This window comes from Hesperophylax consimilis, chromosome 12, assembly GCF_061612785.1.
Source record: "Hesperophylax consimilis isolate HC1 chromosome 12, BYU_Hcon_1.0, whole genome shotgun sequence".
NCBI classification, from domain to species: Eukaryota; Metazoa; Arthropoda; class Insecta; order Trichoptera; family Limnephilidae; genus Hesperophylax; species Hesperophylax consimilis.
The window spans coordinates 14,588,140-14,606,964 of record NC_142847.1 but is presented as its reverse complement, the minus strand read 5'-3'; the positions used below and the strand labels follow the sequence as shown (position 1 = coordinate 14,606,964).

The 18,825-nt window shown below is 36.0% G+C and overlaps 2 protein-coding genes across 3 annotated transcripts in view; both read right to left on the bottom strand.

Moving 5' to 3' along the window:
- Window positions 1-5,987: 5,987 nt before the first annotated feature.
- On the bottom strand, window positions 5,988-10,814 carry LOC149419190 (uncharacterized). The gene is made up of 3 exons (XM_089637946.1): window positions 10,785-10,814; window positions 7,446-8,632; window positions 5,988-6,255 (listed from the first exon to the last, which is right to left on the bottom strand). The coding sequence occupies exons 1-3, from the start codon at window positions 10,812-10,814 to the stop codon at window positions 5,988-5,990; spliced, it is 1,485 nt and encodes a 494-aa protein (XP_089494072.1).
- Window positions 10,815-15,417: 4,603 nt separating this feature from the next.
- Window positions 15,418-18,825, bottom strand: part of LOC149419188 (uncharacterized) — a 329,274-nt gene continuing 325,866 nt past the window's right edge. Inside the window, exons 4-6 of one of the 2 annotated variants that reach the window (XR_016302866.1) lie at window positions 18,576-18,650; window positions 16,968-18,249; window positions 15,418-16,903 (exon numbers count right to left, since the gene is read on the bottom strand). Coding sequence is in view for 1 of the 2 variants with exons in the window: in XM_089637729.1 (XP_089493855.1) it covers window positions 17,907-18,249; window positions 18,576-18,650 (418 nt within the window). In the remaining variant the exon portion in view is untranslated. Of the gene's footprint in view, window positions 18,250-18,575; window positions 18,651-18,825 lie in introns of both variants that reach the window. The other variant, XM_089637729.1, reaches the window with a different exon arrangement.

Here is an 18,825-nt window from a genome sequence, read left to right as displayed (position 1 = left end):
ATAAATTCGTAAATATACGATACATTTACGCGTAAATCCAAATTTCGTGGCCGAGTTTCGTCGCGGCCGACCCTTTAAATACAGATATTTGGTGTAAACTCGTAAAACTACGACATATATCCGCGTAAAACGTATTTTCTCGGCCCTTCAAACTCGGATATTCGAAATAAATTTGAAAAAATAAAACATTCCAGTGTAAATCGATTCAGATTTACAAAATAATAATACTAATTAGGACGATGTATAACAACGTAAAAATACATTTTTCGGCGTTTTACCGCCACGGCTGACTTTTAGATTCAGATTTACGAAATATTATGATTTATTTTCGCAAATTTTTGTGCGCGGACCAAAATAAATTTCTAACTAACTAACTAACTAAATTTCTAACTAAGTTTCCCCGCAGGGGTAGGTAGAGAGGACGGACCGCCAAACAACTCTGTCTTGGCATACACTCCTTGCCTCATTCACATTCATACATCGTCTCATACATCCTCTTCTATTGTTCTGACTCTTGACATGGCCCGACTCAAGTATCTGATTCACTTGGTCGTGCCATGTCTTCCTCGGGCGTCCCCGACTTCTGCTACCATTCACACTTGCATCGTATATTCTCCTTACACTCCTTTCTTCGCTCATTCGCTCTACATGCCCAAACCATCTAAGCGTCCCTTTCTTAATCTTACTCATTACGCTTACATCAGCCTTGCACTCTTTGCGGATATCCACATTCCTCACACTATCAAACATGGTTTTACCACACATACGCCTCAGGGATCTCATTTCAACAGCATTCAATCTACTTTCATCCTTTCTTTGCCAGTTCCATGCCTCACTTCCATACATCAGGGTAGGTACCAGCACTCTATTGTGGACTGCTAACTTCGCTTCTTTGGACAATTTTTTGTTAGCGCCAACTGCGTTCAGTCCTCCATTAATGGAGTTACCTGCATTTACTCTTCTTTCAATATCTCTGTCAGCCTTCCCATCTCTCGTAAACATGCTTCCTAAATACACAAATTCATCCACCTGCTCCAAGTATTCCTCATTCACAGCTATATTGCACACTGTTTTCGTACTTTCTCTTTCAAACACCACTACTTTAGACTTACTTACATTCATCATTAACTCATTCTTCACGCATACTTCGTTCATCCTAGACACGAGAGACTGCAGATCATCCATACTATTAGCAATCAGCACCGCATCATCAGCATACAACAGGCAACATACTTTCAGATTACTCAAATTCGCGCCCAATCCCACCTCTTTCAATTCTTGCATACAATTATCCATAGATTGAATAACCACGGTGACATTACGCAGCCTTGTTTAACACCTTTTGTGATATCAAACCACCCCGTAAAACCACCGTTTACCTTAACACATGCAACGCTTCCCTCATATAGAGACGCAATTGCCTGAGTCAGATTCGCATTCACTCCATACTTGGACAACACCTTCCATAGCTTTTTCCTGTCGACTTGGTCGTATGCTTTTTGTAGATCTACAAAGGCACAGAAAAGTTTCTGGTTTTTTGCCAGAAACTTCTCGGTGAGCATACGCAATGAGAAGATCTGGTCCATGCACCCCCTTCCACTTATAAAAGCACCTTGCACATCCCATATTTTATCCTTTCCCATTTTTATCCATTACGAATTAACTAATTTCGAATTTAAAAAAAATTTCTGCGTAATTTTTTTTTGCGAAAATTTCGAATTACGCGTTTTTTTTCGAATTATCGGGGTTCTACTGTACTTACTTTTGTTTATTTGTCTATCTTTGTCTGGTCTTTTCATCTGTACACAAATTGTCTTCAGGCGAAATATCATAAATTTGTAATAAGTGTATTTTGTTTTGAATAGATCATTGTGGTGCAAGGAAATAATAAATGCTTTAGATGACGGAATTCCCTTTATTTATGTATCTGTTCTAATTTTCTGGCGTAGATGAAAATCGTGTTTCAAAAATAAAATTTTGAACGATATGTCCTTATACCAAATAAAACATATCAGGGAAAAATATAGAAACTGCCCTGGAAAACCTGGAATTATCAGGGAATTTTGAAATCCGTTTTTTGTGGCCACCCTGTTAGGGGATAGACATATGCCATCGCGGACTTTTATGTAGTCCTTTTTAAGATGTACAATTCTGTAGTAAATTATTTTGATGTACCTCATGTGGTTTAGTCAGCGTTAACAATGCAAGCGTCTGAAATATTTTTTTTACTTTAACTTAACCACTCAGAACATTAGAACGTCTTTTCACGTAAACGCGCGAGATTTTACAAAAATCGATTTATTTCCATCACTAGTGTATACTATTATCCGTATGGATTGCCATGATTTAAAAAACAGAGTATCGATAATGAATAACGCTACGCGTCTGTATTGAAGAATATCTATGGAATGTAGAGGTGCATTATCTAAGTCGATTGGATCTGTCATCTTGTTCGTTCATAATTTATTGCGTTTCTAAATAATTTATTAAAAATATTTTAGTTTGGACGGTTAATATTTTGAGGTGACTAATAGTTTTTAATTATATTTCTTCAATATATAAAGTGTTATTTCTTTATGATACTCAGAAAAAAGTACATTTTTCACAGCTTTGAAATAATGGTCAGCGATTTTTACATATTTTTGACGTTTTCAGAAAATGTATATTTAGAAACGCAAATATTTACGTATAACAAAAGAATACGATAGTGAATTTTATAATCTTTCCAAAACATTTTTTAGAATGAGGCTACGTTTCCCAAAATGTGAGTTATGAAGCTTTTAACAAAACTCGTGAATAACACAAAAATTTTCACGTTTTGACAGTTCGCAAAGGAACACAAAGTAAATAAAAGTCTTTTTCTGAGAGGTTAATTACAATTTTATATATAATATTATAAAAAAACTTCCGGAATAAATTCTCTGAATGAATGATGTGAAAACACCATCAAAATCCGTTGCTTAATTTTGAAAATCTAAGCCCACAAACAGACAGACGTGAATAGCGACTTTATTTTATACTATTTACAGATTGTTAGTTGTTGAACAGAGACCTCCGATCGGCTCAGCGTCGTGCGCTGTCTGGTCGAAGCTATTGAGTTGGACGTAACGTTGTGGAAATGTGTTGTATGCGATAAGAGGGCGTGGCTATCAAGTTGAACCAAGGCAACTATGGCCAAGACATTAACCACCCAACCGTTTAACTAGAATCACCTGTCGGTATGGTTGAACCATCTTTACTCAGTCTGCCTTTGCGAGACGTCGAGTGTAGTTGTTTGTGAGTTAGTGAGCGTAGATTCAAAGAACACAAATAAATAAAATGCCATGGATGTAAAATTATGATGGATTTTTTGACTTTATAAAAGATTTTACTTGCACGATAGTTCAAGCAAGATTTATCTACTCTAATGGAGATGTCCGGAATGAAGCTCTCGTTATCTTTTTGGAGAAGTTATATATTGATAAAGATGCAAAGATTAAAACTGTACAAAGTAATATGCAATTACGAAAGTCATTTTTAGTAACATTGTATTACAGATATTTTTTCATTCCACTAGTCCACATTTGTCTTTTCTTCTCGTATTTATTTACGATGTTGCTAGTGCAATCACAAGTTTTGTTTTTTTTTTTGATAAAGTAGGAGGCATGCCGCATGCATTCTTCAGAGCCTTGACAAATTTTCTGATGTTATAGGTCAGGTCCCCACCCAGGAATCGCAAATTCAATCTCTTCTACTAAGTTCTCCATCTTTGCACAGCCAACACTTTCCGATTGTAATAGAGGGAAAATTTAAAAAATGGTCAGGTCCTTTGTATCTCGGGAATATCTTTCTTTTTTAACTTTATCTACGTAGTTGTTATGTACATATGTTATCCATCGGCCGCTATCCCCGTACGCAGATGTGATCCATGAAGTTTCACTAAAAATATTGTATGTACATTGTATAAAAACATGCAACTTGTTGGAGTAGGTTGTATTAAAAAGCCAGCATTGAAAAGGTTAACTCTTTGGGAGCTATCAATAAATTATTGCGGTGTGCTAGCTGTTTCTGTTTTCGTAATAACTAAGTACTTGTTTTTTGAAGAATTATGTTTTTGTAAATTGTATGTTGTTCTGGAAATTGGATCCAACCCACACGAGCATAGTTTTGAGATAATTCAGTTTTAAGGAAAAGTCAGATTTAAAAATCATGTGTAATTATTTAATTGACCTTATTTCTGTTACTTAGTAGAGGATTATGTACATGTTATTTCGAAATGTAATATGTAGGATTTACTAAGATGGAGGAATAACATTAAAATTGGCGTGGATCTTTTAAACAATACGTTTTATGCCTTTTTAATTGGAAATATAAGAAAGGAAGACTTAAATGTTATAAAAAACAACAAAAGTTGCCAAATAACTATCAAGTTCACATCCTCATCCGTCAAAGTTTCTCTTCACCCTCGATATCAGAATCTGAACTGCCCGAAAATCCATCAGCATCATATTCAATAGAGTTTTTTTTAAATGAATTTTATATGTAGATCCTGTGCGTCTTTTGGAATGAGAGGTAGTAAAGATTTCAAGTGTTCCAACTTTGGCTCCGGTATTTGTTTGCCATTCGGTCAAAGAGGTATTAGCATTTCCAATGTTAGCAAGGCAGGACGAAGACCCCGTTTATTTTTTTATGTCCACTTCAACAAAGGCTTCCTCAAATGAAGATCTCATCAAAATGGAGAAAGGTTTATCTTTCTGCAAGAGAGTTTCTTTATTTTTCAACCATGAAACTTTTTTCCACAAAATGTTCGATACACAATATTCTTTCCCAACGCGACACAGCAGAAAAAATGCGAAGGGTCCATTTTATTGACCGTTAAGGGATTTATCCATTTCTATGTCTGCATTACATGCATATGGTCTACTGGAGTGTATGTTCTCGTATGTATCTTCTGTGCCGTATCTGTTTAGCCAAAGTCTATAAATTATCGGCAGGAAACTATCGTTATGTTTCGGTTTTGACAGCCGCAACTCTCGCTCTAGAAATTATATATCTCGGCACTTATTTTTTGTTTGTGTATCTAATAAGGCTTGACGCCACCTCTTGAGCACCGCTCCTAGCTTGACGTTCTACCCATTCATTGCTAAAACTTTTGTCACCACCCACAGCTGTCTCTTATAAAAAACAATACTTTAAAGTTAAACGTTATACTCACAAAAATGATTTTTTGAAAATATCCTTAAGTATATGTTGGCACCCAAGAGGTTAAGAAAGAAATTAATATCACACAAAACAATCTGATACGGGCTTCTCTAATTGACTTTCGTTATAAATGTTTACTTTGAAACTGATACGCCCCTTTAGCTGAAAGTTATTCAACATTTTAAAGGCCGCTGATGGACATCTTCCTTCATTCAAGATGTTCTCAGCATCCTCATCCTCGTGGAGACATGCGTCAGATATGTGGATTTTCTTGATTTCATCACCCATTTTGATGATTTGGATTTGATACTTCCAGTTGGCTGCTTCAGCGGGGGGAGCCAGGAGCTGTAGTGCCCAGCACATGGCCAGGGGGGGCTGCGTGCGGCGAGCGTTGAGCTTGAACACCAGCTCCTCGTGCCGAAGCATCATCCCATCAAGCATCATATTCTCCCCCTGGAGCAGTCTGTACTTTTGGCCAAAGTGAATGCCGGTGTAGGGCGTGTGTGCCTCCTCTGCGTGGCAAAACAGCTTGTTGTAGTTTCCTGACCAAACAATAAGAGTGACATTAATACATTGTGTTACACGTTTATAGGGCTAAACTTGAGAGGGTTATTTTTAAGAAAGATCAAGTAAGGTTTTTCACAAACCAATTAAATTTATTTTTAGTAAAAATACCGATCACCATCTTTATATGTGATGTGTATAGGAAATAAATAAAAATTGGAAAAGTGTAAAAATTCAAAAGAACGTTTTCCAACCCTATGCAATCTGTGGCTCCGGTTCTGGCTGGATAATAGTTCTCGGAATTATCCTGTCACAGTCACAACCATTGCTTCTTTGGACAGTGGGTTAGAGTACTCAGGCTTATCCTGCCACAAGCATTGCTTCCTCGGATCGTAGATTATAGAGGCTTCATCAGACAGTATATTATAGTTCTCAGACTTACCCTGCCACGAGCAAGAGTTCATCGGACACTGGTAGGGACGATAAAGGCAAGCTTTGCCATGAGCGAGCAGTTCTTGATTTGGCACTGGGATGGTACATCCAAGCCGTATATTGGGACATAGGTGTTCTCTAAAATATTAACATGTTAGAATTAGCACCAAAGATATTAGAAGAACGAGATATGCTATGTTGGCCGCCGGACCGTAGCCGGAGTACTACCTAATTAGGGTACTTTGAACGGTATCGGGACGTGTACGCACAGAAATCTGTTCTATGTATTAGTGCGGATACCTTAGCGCAAGCAAAGGTGTGCATTAGTATTGGTGAACAAAACCGGCGACACTCGGCAAAACAATTCCACTCAGTACGAACTGCGCATAGCACATCTCGTTCTTCTAATATCTTTGATTAGCACTAACCACTTGAGCGATGGGGTATTTACAAAATAAATAATAATAATAATAATAAGTGTTTTATTATCTTTTTTTTTGTGTAACAAATAGATATAATGATATCCTCACTGGGATCTCCCGATTGAATGCCTTGACGATGGAGATTTCGGGTATTATATAAACGCAAAAATCTGCTTACTGTGGTTTAAGCCAATTAATCTACCTTTATTTCATGGTTTATCTCATTTGTAGGTTTGTAATTGAGCTGTTTGCGGAAATGTTAAAATAAATAGAAAAAAAAACGAAAAAAATTGTCTTCCTAAATTTAAAAAGTTTCAAGGCCTAGAGCAATGAGTCCTAAATATGGGTAGCCATATAATCGTCGTAATAATCAGTTATACAAATAATTCATAACAAAAGTTCCTAATGATAAATGCGGATTAGTTGACGAAGGCATTTTGGTCTCCAGTGACATTTTTTTGTTTTCACTTAAAAACAAACACAAATAATCAGTAAGTATTGGATAGTGTTGGGCAGCTACTCTGCTGACTGACCAGTAACGACATGTGACAGAAATTTTTCGATTTGTTTGTTATTGAAAACAAATAAACAAACCTGCTAAATGGTAATATATATATACTTCTAAATATGTTAATCAGCAGTAACAAATAGAATATTTTTTCGGAACTACTGTTTTAAATTATACTTATTTCTGTAAAGAAGTAACAATTTCAAAGCACATAATATTTAATTATTGAAGATAATATTAATGACTTTCAAATGAAAAATTTTCAGATGCGACTGAATCTTTTTATGTTTCACATTTTTCGTTTGAGAGTCTTTAATATGATTTTCAATAATTAAATATTACAATTTGAGGTTTTACGCAATAAGTTATTCCATTATTAAAAGATGCATATTATTCACCTGGGTATTTGTACATCCCGAATTTGTTGTGTTTTAGTCTGCTCGGCCTGAATCAACTGTGCTTTCATCTGCTCAATCTGAACTTCCTGCGTTATAATCTGCTGGGCCTGAATTTGCAGTAGATTATTCTGCTCTACCTGAATATGTAATGTTTTGATCTGCTCGGCCTGAATTAACTGTGCTTTATGCTCAAACTGAATAATCTGTTTTTCAATCTGCTCAGCCTGAATTTTAAATGCTTTTTTCTCCTCGGCCTGAATTTGCTGTGCTGTAATACGCTCGGCCTGTATTAACTGTGCCTTTTCCTGAATCTCAATTTGCTGTGCTTTAATCTGATCGGCCTGAATTTTCAGTGTTTTTTTTTGCTCAGCCTGAATTTGAAATGCTTTTTTCTCGTCGGCCTGAATTTCCAGTGCTGTAATCTGCTCGGCCTGAATTAACTGTGGTATGTGCTCTTCAACCAACCTTGCTTTCTTCTGCTCAATCTGCTTCGCCTGAATTGGCAGTGCTTTTTCCTGCTCGGTCTGAATTTGCTGAAAGTTATTCTTATCAACTTGAAATTGATGAGACTTAATCTGCTCGGCCTGTATTAACTGTGCCTTCTCCTGAATCCCAATTTGCTGTGCTTTAATCTGATCGGCCTGAATTTTGGGTGTTTTTTTCTGCTCGGCCTGAATTTGAAATGCTTTTTTCTCGGCCTGAATTTCCTGTGCTGTAATCTGTTCGGCCTGAATTAACTGTGGTATCTGCTCTACAACCAACCTTGCTTTCATCTGTTCAATCTGCTTCGCTTGAATTTGCAGTGCTTTTTCCTGATCGGTCTGAATTTGTTCTAAGTTATTCTTCTCAACCTGAAATTGCTGAGACTTAATCTGCTCGGCCTGAATTAACTGTGCCTGCTCCTGAATCCGAATTTGCTGTGCTCTAATTTGATCGGCTTGAATTTTCAGTGTTATTTTCTGCTCGGCCTGAATTCTCTGTGCATTTTTCTGCTCGGTGTGAATTTGGCGTAATCTGATCAAGTTCACCTGAAGCTGTTCTTTGAGCTGGCCGATCAGAAGCCGCTTATCCCAAGTTTCGTTGTATAGGCGAACATTCTCTTTCCTTTCTGCCTGAAGTTCTATAGAAAAAATTCCTTCAGAATCTGATCTCCCTGCTACCAGACTTCTTCCCGCCGCTGCTATTTCCTAGTAATAACAAAAATGATCCACAAAAAGGAAAACTATAAAAGGATACAGTTTTGAAATAATGTCGCTGAAAACCTCGCAGGGGCCATTAAAAATCCTTGTGGTTAACCATGATGATAATTCCAACATTTAATAAATTATTGAAAAATGTGTAATGTATTGTGCTTTGACATTTATATTATAGATAGAATTAGTCAGGTATGTCTAGGGAGAAGTCCCCAGATCTGGGGGATTTTTAATTTCAAAGGGAGAAAGGGAGTTTTTCGGAAAAAGAAAGAAATCTGGGGGTTTTTGAGGACGAGGAATATGAAAATTTTATATAATACTGCATTTTGTTCAGTTGCCATCTGTGAGTGATGTATTAAAGACCGATGTGAAGAAACAAGAAACGTAGTTTGTCCGGAATGGTTTGTGGTTATGAAATATTATATATTATGTTGGTAAGGGGATTTCCAATGTTTTCATGAACTAATGTAGCTATCAGTGGCGGTCGGTGACTTTTTGTAGAAGGGATACTGGATATCAAAAGTTTATACTCGTACTTACTACGTATTTGATATCAAATATGCACATCTAGACGCTAGCCCACGAACAAGATACAATTAGGTACCGTCTAAAATTATCTCCATAAATCCATTAAGCTCCATAACTCAATTTTTCCAGTATCCAGAATAAGTTTTTTTCCGGAAATGGCCGAGACACAAAACTTTTTCGCATTAAATGATTCAATTATACAACCACACAATTCACTATCATCACTTAGAACACGTTGGCGAAGCATCCATCTTATTTTGGGGATTCATTTTTATTTATTTAAATTATGATTAAAAAGTAAATCGAAGGTTAATAATATTCAATAAGAATTCGATTTCAGTATTCAAGCTCAAAGCAAACTGTCAAAGCAGCGCGCGCATACAATCCAATAGATTAGTAATAGAGTTTACGATTCTGTGCATTATACATATGAGCATTAAAGACGGTTTTTGTACGTTAGATGCTGTCATTAATATTGTATAAAGTTGACGAATATATTGGCTTGCGGGTCTTAGTGCGCATGCGCGGAAAGAACGTATGTTCTAGCATTTTGGATACGGTTTACAGATCGCTTCCACACCACAGAATTATTGCTTGTATAGGTGTGTTTTACGCGTTTCACAGTATTTGAGAATGTATATGTATTTAGACTAGCCCGCGCTGTTTGTATCGTGTCGTTCGTTGTGCGTAGGTACACAGAAACGGGACGATAATATGCACGATGTTTTATAATAATAATATTTGTATGATTTTTTACAGCGCCGTTTTTGTACAAAAATCACATTCAGGTCGATGTAGAAATATTTAAATTGCAGTATTGCTGTTTACGGCTAGAAGTCCAAATCTTTTTACTCTGACGGACCGCGCCTGGTAGCTATGTGACTACGACCCAGTATATCAGTAATTTTTAGTAATGGTATCACTAGGCTTATCTTGCCAGGGCTTCTAAAAGAGAGCAACTTGACGGACATAAATCTCTCACAGCGAACATCAAATGGGCCGGTACATCAGTTGCATTTTAAGCTTGGCTTGAGAGCTATTTATGTCTATTTAGTTATTCTCTGATAGGATCCAAGGCAAGATAGATGAGCCTAATGAATCCATTATGTGCTAAAAAATACTGACGTACCGGCTCTAATTTTACTGAGTATCATTATTTTCCTCTAGAAATTTCTAGAGGGCGAAACTTCCAGCCCTTATATCTTCAAAAGCACGCCCTTCAGGTAAATACGGGAACCGTCTTCATGGATGGGGGATAGAGGGCTACCACACCATCCCTTGATCGTACCGGGACTCGTTTCTGAGTTTTAGCGGCACGCACATTGTACATTTTTTAAGGAGTGGTTAACGGAACTGATTTTTTTTCGTGGAGCCTTGGGTTGAGAGGTCATTATTTTGCGCAAAGCTTGCAACACTACCCTTGCAGCAGCTCTTCCATACCAATCAAAGACAATGTTAGGTAAAACCATATTTTTTGCCTAACTTTTTACCTATTTTTTGCCTAAAGTTTTTCTCATCTGAATAAACGTGGCGTCTTTGATTCTGCTTCTGACCGCCTGCAAAATTAACCTTGTGATATTGTAATGCTAGCAAACATAATTGGAAACTTGCAACTTACCGCTTCCTCCCTAGACTTTGAAGCACCCATTTTTTCAATACTCAAACGTCAAATATTTATTTGTTTTCACAGTCACAATCCTGCCGATAGATTACATAATATTATTATATAAGAAATACATAAATATCAGAATAAACATGAACTTAAAAATCTAATCTTCTTTTTCTGAGATAAGTTTATCAAAGATGCGTGTCTAAACATAAAAAATAGCGCACACTGTTTAGAAAGATTATTTGTTTATTTTTAGATTATATGCACGTATTATGATCCAAAAGAAACTGAATACGCACAAAATAAATTGAATCATATAAATAAGGCTACCAAACGATTAGATTTCATATCAGACAGAGCCTAAAGATAAAAGCGACTGATAAACGGAATTCCTGCAATTAGTCAATAATACTGCAAAAACTGGAAAAACACAATACAAAAATGCACTTGCCATTATTTAATCGGCTGTGGATCCGAAAGTAGTCACAAATATTGTAACGTCATCTCTAAGTAGTTTAAAATAAAGTTGCTATCCTCGTCTGTCTGTTCGTGCGCTTAGTTCTTCTAATCTACTCAACGGATTTTGATAGGGTTTTCAGTATCATTTAGGGATTTTTTTCTAAAAGGTTTACATATATGAAACACGCATTTGGGGATCTGCTGAGGTGGCACGAAATGAAAGAGGTCGTGAAGGTCACAGTGTTTTATTGAGTCAGGTTGCTGAATGTGATATGACTTGGGACCGATGTTGAACACTCCGGATGCAGGCGGTGATGTGCTAGTCAAGCGCGGGTCAGTGAGTCGACGCCGCTGCTGGTGACCGGACTCGTCGACGGTTAGGAACTGGTGAAGAGCGTGGGTCTTCCGGGTACTCCAGTGCTGATAGGAAAGCCGCAGGTGCGGTGGACCTGGTAGGCGGTTGTACATAGAGGTTGTACATAGCCTGGAGGTGCATAGACCGGCGAGGATGCCGCGTGGTCTAGGTGCGTGGATGTAGCGCTGGTCAGGTGTGCTGGAACCAGGGCGCTGTGATCCGGTGTAGCGCTGGCCAGGAACGATGACCGGGGCCAGGGCGCTCTGATGATATCCCGATGGAGTCGATGGTTGAACCGTACAGAGCCGGATGTAAGTAGCGGAGGTCCGGTGCGCGGGAAGGCGCGCGGGTTGTCACTCGCGAAATTGCGGATTGTTGGCTGACTAATGACTGACTGATTTATATAGCTGGGCCGACGGTCGTAGTAGCTGTGCGAGATCACGGGTATAATGGAGACAACTCGCTCAGTCTGGGTGCTACTGGAATTTTCGTTGGCACTGAAATTATGCCTAGGCAACAGGCTAGAACCTTCTAGCGAAAGACCAACTCGCAACGTATTGTCGTAGGTAGTTCAAGACGTCGGTAGCCCATAGACAGGTATCTCGTATTGTTTACATTTAGCGAGACAATCTGGATGAATCTACAATCACTACACGCATATTATATTTGTAGAAAGTAGAAAAAAGTCGATGTTTTATAATCAAGACGTAAAAATATATTTTCGGGCACTACATTCTGAACGCTGGCTAAACCTCATGAGATATATCAAAATAATGTACTACGTAATTTTGTATCTTAAAAAGGCCTTCAGAATAGTCCGCCATGATACGAGTATATGTCTATCTCCTAAGAATAACCCCCAGCAACGCCGGCTGCACGTCAGCTAGTTGAGTTAACTTACCTTTTTAAGCGGTCATACCCTTAAATTAAATATACCATTCCTGAGAGAAAGTCCAATTATATCAAATTTTTCAATTATGTCCTAAATCCTATATCTAAATTTCGCTAATAAACAATGAGTTAATGTTAATTAAGTGTTAATCTTAAGTGACCTACCAGGTAAGTATGGTGCTGTATATTATCTCCATATTTAGTTAGTAATAAGTGTAATAACATAGAACATTGAAAAATGTGGGTTTTCTAATAAGAGGTGTTATTTTTATATTCAATCGTAAAAGATCAATGGTTTCGTTGCTTGTGTGGCACGTAGCGCCGTCTTGTTGAAAGTAAACGTTGCCCAGATCAATACCATCCAATTCCGGCCATAAAAAATCATTAATCATCTCTCGATAGCGATCCATTCACCGTAATTGTTGCTTCAGCCTCATTTTCGAAAAAGTAAGGTCCAATGACTCCACCGGACTATAAAACTCACCAAACAGTCACACGTTGAGGATAGAGAGGCTTTTCAACAATAACTCTTGGGTTTTCCGAGCCCCAGATGCGACAATTTTGCTTGTTGACGAAGCCACCGAGGTGGAAATGGGCCTCATCACTCAAGATGATTTGCATTTGATTCACTCAAGTAAATTTTAATAATTTCAATGCGTTGTTGAAGCGTGTATCGTTCCATTTTTATTAATGGCGTAGTTTCTACTTGTCAAATGTCAAAAAATGACAGCTTCAAAAGTAACATCTACCGAAATAGCGGGCTATTCAAAATAACACCTCTTATTGAAAAACCCTCTATTATAAAACTGTTTTTTGAATGAAATAAATAAATAAAATAAATAAATAATAATAATAATACTTGGATGACTTTTATAGCGCCGTTTTGGTGCAAAAACACCTCAAGGGCGCTGTACAAACTTATAATACATTTCTACAGTGATCTATGTTATTATATATTTGTATAGCGCCCTTGAGGTTATTTTGCACAAAAACGGCGCTACACAAATCACCCAATTATTATTATTATTACTGAGTAAATAATACCTAGTATAAATGATTGGATAATTTCTACAGCGCCATTTTCGTGAGAAAATCACCTCAAAGCCGCTGCGGGTTATAAATGCGGCGTGTGCAATTAAAACAAAAAAATCATATTATTTCACATATTCATTGTACACCGTGTTCCACGCTCATACTGCTGAGGTGTACATGTTGGGGGGTGATTTGAGAAATGTTGAGATTTTTTTCATTATTGCTCAAATAAATAAAAAGTTACAATAATTAGAGCATGTTTCTAAATGAATAACCGTTGTTGCTAGGTACGTACCTAACGCCTCTCGGATGTTATCCAAACATGTACATTACGACTCGCTAAAATAATGCTACGATTACTCTAGATAATTTTTATTATTTTCTGTAATTGCAATTTTTCCCTAGATTACCCAAAAAAGTTTCGTGGTATGAGCGTGGAACTCTGCGTTTATGTATAGTATATTTGAGGCAAGTTCCAGAGTGGGTACATGTAGATTCATATTCTTAGGATAACGCTGGTTAAATGATAAGATTTTGGATAATTTTCACAGTGCCGTTTTTGTGAAAAATCACACCAAGCGCGCTGAAAATCACCACTTAATTAATATATACGATACTCGAAATGGCTTTAGCCATATTTCGGTGTTTGGTGACCAGATCTAAATAGTTAGTCTTTCAACCTTTCTCTTCGCCATCTTCTTCCTTTCACACATTGAACCTCATATTCGGCAACAGGATAAAACAGAACATGATAAAAGAGGTTAGATTAATTTAAGGTTGTATTAGGTAAGATATGTTTTTTCTTCTCTGCTTTCAATGGTCTTTCAATTTTGTCACTGTTCTGTGCCCAAAACCTCGTCAACAAAATATACGCCTGGGGTATTTCAAGAATACAACCTGCATAACTCAGGAGCGGTGTAAATTGTTGAGTCACGTTTAAAAGGCGTCCAACGTGCGCCTACATAACCGAATTTCCGCAATCCGCGTAGCTTTGAAGTTGCGTAGAATCCCTGATAAGCACAAAATACTCGCCTGGTGTATTTAAAGTATAATAAATTAAGTAAGGTGTAATTCTCAACAACTCTGGTGCTTGTTGATTCAACGACATTGTTGAATCTTAATATTTAAGTGGCGTCCAATGCGCGCCTTCCCTACAGAATTTCCGCAATCCGCGGATCTTTGAAGTTGTGTAAATTGCGGAAACTCCCCATAACAAGCGCAGAACGTAAACGATGGAATAAATGGTATTGCAAAAAGAGCAATAAAAATAATGAACTACTCCTCAAATGAACATGTATGAACAATTTATCTATCTCACGAAGGTTTGCTGATTAATTTTGGCTTTTATGTATGAGCAATTTTATTTCTTTACTCGGTATTCCATACACTGAAAACACTATTATAAAGTGACTTGCAGTGGCTGTTGGATTTATTTATGACAAACGTTGATAAGATTCAAAAATATATATATATTAACTAATATTTGAAAAGATTATCGCCATCACCAAAAGTTACTAATATGGCAAGAGCAACATTGACATCTCATGCAAAGATTCAATTCTAAATGGTGGTTTTTCACCAGGGTGATACTGAGAGAACCTACCAGTTTGGAATGTTGTACTATGATTATTTTATATAAATTAAATGTGAAACGACACAAGTTAATTAAAAAAAAAATTACTTGCCTGGATTCGAACCCGTGACTTGTGAGTCATTTATGACGCTGCTTGCTTTTATTAAAAAATAAATATGGAAAAATTGTGTTTATGAATAGTCCAGACTAATAATAATTGCACAACGCATGTTCGCCTCTCCCATCTATCAAGTAAGTTATTAATTGATGGGAAGGCCCAAATATTATATATGGTGACAATAATTGGTTTCATACACTTTATTTAGCCATTTTGATTGCTTAATTATTTTATGCCAGATGGGAGCGGCTCACTTGCGTTGTGCGTACCGTGCATAACTAATGAAAGGGAAGGTTTTGGTGACAATAAAACAAGTAAGAAATTTTTATAAATATATTTTGGTTCTATGAATTTCTTCAATAAAGACTATTCAATAGAGGCTGTAACATTATTTACAAAATCATTAACGGGAATGAAAATTGAGGTGTAAATATAATTTTGGGTTTGATTTATGAAAAAAGCAATAAACGAGTAATGTAGCGAAATTGAATTAATTTGTAAATATTATTTTGCTGTTTTATTTTATACTGCGCAAAAAAACTTTCAAGCTATGCTGAGATATTTCTAATTTACCAATACAAAGTTTTTTTTATTTTTACACCTTTAAATCACATTCCCAATTGATACATTTGTTTTCAAGGTAAACTACAGTGCCATTTTAATATTACATTATTTTACATTATTTTATCTTAAGACTAAGAAAACATAATTACAAAAGAAAAACATTATCGGTTACACATTCAGAAAACAAAGTATGATATTATTAATTTGTCAACACCAATATAAAAGTAAATGGCCAACAAACACAAATCGCTTAAGCACAACAGAATTATTATCGAAAGACAAACAAGAAAAATAAACTAAAAGTTACAAAAAATGTGAAACAGAATTACGAATCAAGAATTTGATTCACAAAGTAAAAATTTTTGTGTTTATTTTATTCATAGTGAAAGTGTGAACATAAAATTTAAAATAAGAAGACAACACAAACATAATTAATTTATGTTAATGTTATTCTTTGGTGAAAGGAATATATAAGATATTAAGTTGTTCTTCACAAACATTACATAACCATGAATGTTTATAAAGTTCATTTAAATTATTTTACAGTTTTCTTTTCAATTTTCCATTAATTTTAATACAGGGCAAAACAAGTCCTTATGTTTTTAAAGTAACTGCATATAATGAATAAATTTAGAAGTAAGAATTCAAAGATATTTATTTTATTTCAACCAGCATAATTTTCATGTATGTATTTCACTGATACATAATAAAATTAGGTGGATAAAAATAAATTTCAAATTTATTGTTGGTGGCTTTTGTAATCTGTAAAACAAACAAACTATTCATCGCTTTGTGGTATATATACATTATTTTTTACACAGAATAGTAAGCTTGTCCTCTCATTTCTCTTTCACATGAATATAATGTATTTAATTGTTTCATTTTAGATATACAATAGCATAATCTATTGCAACAGAATCGTTTTTTTTTTTCATTGGAATCACAAATTTGCTTCATTGATCAAAGAATATCAAGATAACATAAAATAGGTTTTCAATCTCAGTTCTGCAGATCCTCCAAACATATCCTTGGCACAATTTTGACTCATCCCAAAAATCATAATAAATTGTTCTCAATTCTTTTCACACAAATACCAATTTGCATTATTGAAATGTCATTACAAAGTCAAGATATACCTTGACTTTATAGCATCTGTACCAATTTGCATTATTGAAATGTCATTACAAAGTCAAGATATACATTCAGAGTTATGCATTTTAAATTATCCATGAAGATGGTTTAATTAATTCCGTCGGTAATTTAAATTGTTTTACTTTCACATTGCAGAATTGATTCTTTGAATCGGCAATACCAGGACAACACTAGGAATAACTTGTTAAAATATAACAAACATTTGAATTACTTGCTACACTATACTTAGATGTTTCTTGTATAATGATAACTTTACCTGCAATGAGCCTCGACTCTTTAGAAAATACAGATTTAAAATACATAAATAATGTTTCGTTTGAATGGGACAATACATCACTCGTGTTCAGGTAAATTATTCAATATATTTATATTCATATCTTTAAACAGTCCTTATTATCTAAATACGGGTAAAGCAATAGTTTACGCATAGATCTATACATGTCATTAAACTTAATTAATACTCTAGCAGGCACATCTCCAGTTGAATTTAGTATGGATTCAAGTATTATATTTATTATAAAGCTTATCAAACAAAACAATACACACTTTGATTCAATATTATGATACAATATTTTAAATAAGGTTAAGCACAATGTTAAGATCTGAACTACGCAAAACTTAGTTTGCCTAAAGTTGGAGGAATTAAAACTAGAATTACTGAGTTTACTTTAACTGTACTTTTTGGAGCAAGAAGAATGTATTGAAAAGAAAAAAAAGAGAAATCAGTACCAATTCATTTTACTTTTGCAAATTCTATAGAAATCCCACAATAATTAAGCATTCATTAAATTTGATATACGTATCACTGCAGGCTGCCAAAAAGATTAGAAGTGAACAACTACACCCTTTCCTCAATTGCAGAGACAAGTATTTGTACAAATGAGGATCAAACACATAATAATCATTACTTAACTGTAAAATTTAAGAAATAAAACAATCAATTAATATAATGACATCTTTGAATAATATTATCTACAGTTCGTTGTTTCACAAATGGGCGAGGATATCTATTTCAGACGAGTGTGTCTGGTTGGTCCGGTCCTCGGGCATGGAGCCGGACACGGTGACGATGACTGGACTGGTGTCAGGACCGGTTTGTACAATGGTGACGAGGTTCCCCTCCTTGTTCTCGGAGACCTGCTCCTCCTTGGTGTCGCCGATGGGCGGTTCCATCTCGGGCCCGTCGTCATATTTGACGTCATCGTAGGGCTCCAGCGCGATGTTCTGGATGACCACAGCGGAGAGGGCGGGCGCCGGGGTACGCGGTTCAGGCCTTCGGCGGCCTCGCGCCCCGCGGCCCATGTAAGGGGGGCCTCCTCCCGCCATTCCTCTAGAAAAGATAATTAGTTTGGTCTCTATTAGTTATGGAAGATCTTTTTTAAAGGGGTTAATTGTTTCATATTAGATTATTGAGGAAATCAGCTTAATATAATATCTTCAATATTTTTTTTGCTTGTGAATTATTTTTTGTAAATATGTCGCAATTTCTTAACAACATATTCGGAAGAAGTAATCGTAAGGTATTTACTGATACAAACATACCATAATATTATAAATTACGCAGGTGCAAAAAGAGGTTTGACAAACATATCATGAATTGTTTAAAAAGTTGTTGGAATGTAATTATTGATTAATTCATAATAAAGTAATTTTTACCTTGGACGTGGTCTGTATGCAGGGGGTGGACACGCTACTGGAGGGGGAGAGGCAGCACGATCCAAAAGTAGTAACCTGAAAATAATTTCATCACAATCAAAAAGTGTAATTAACCAGTTGTATGCGGACGACACAGCAGTTGTCTTGCCATTAATGAAAAGTACTTATGCTTGTGTTAAGAAGGTTATACATTACTGAAAGAAATCATCATTTCATATACATGACTAACTTAGGTAAGAAAACAAATCAC

Bases quoted from the DNA above. Each gene is read 5' to 3' on its own strand.
- LOC149419190 (XM_089637946.1), bottom strand. From the start codon at position 10,814: ATGGGTGCTTCAAAGTCTAGGGAGGAAGCG. The intron at 8,633-10,784 runs GTAAGTTGCAAG...TGTTATTACTAG, and splicing joins CAAAGTCTAGGGAGGAAGCG to GAAATAGCAGCGGCGGGAAG. The intron at 6,256-7,445 runs GTGAATAATATG...TTAATATTTTAG, and splicing joins CGGGATGTACAAATACCCAG to AGAACACCTATGTCCCAATA.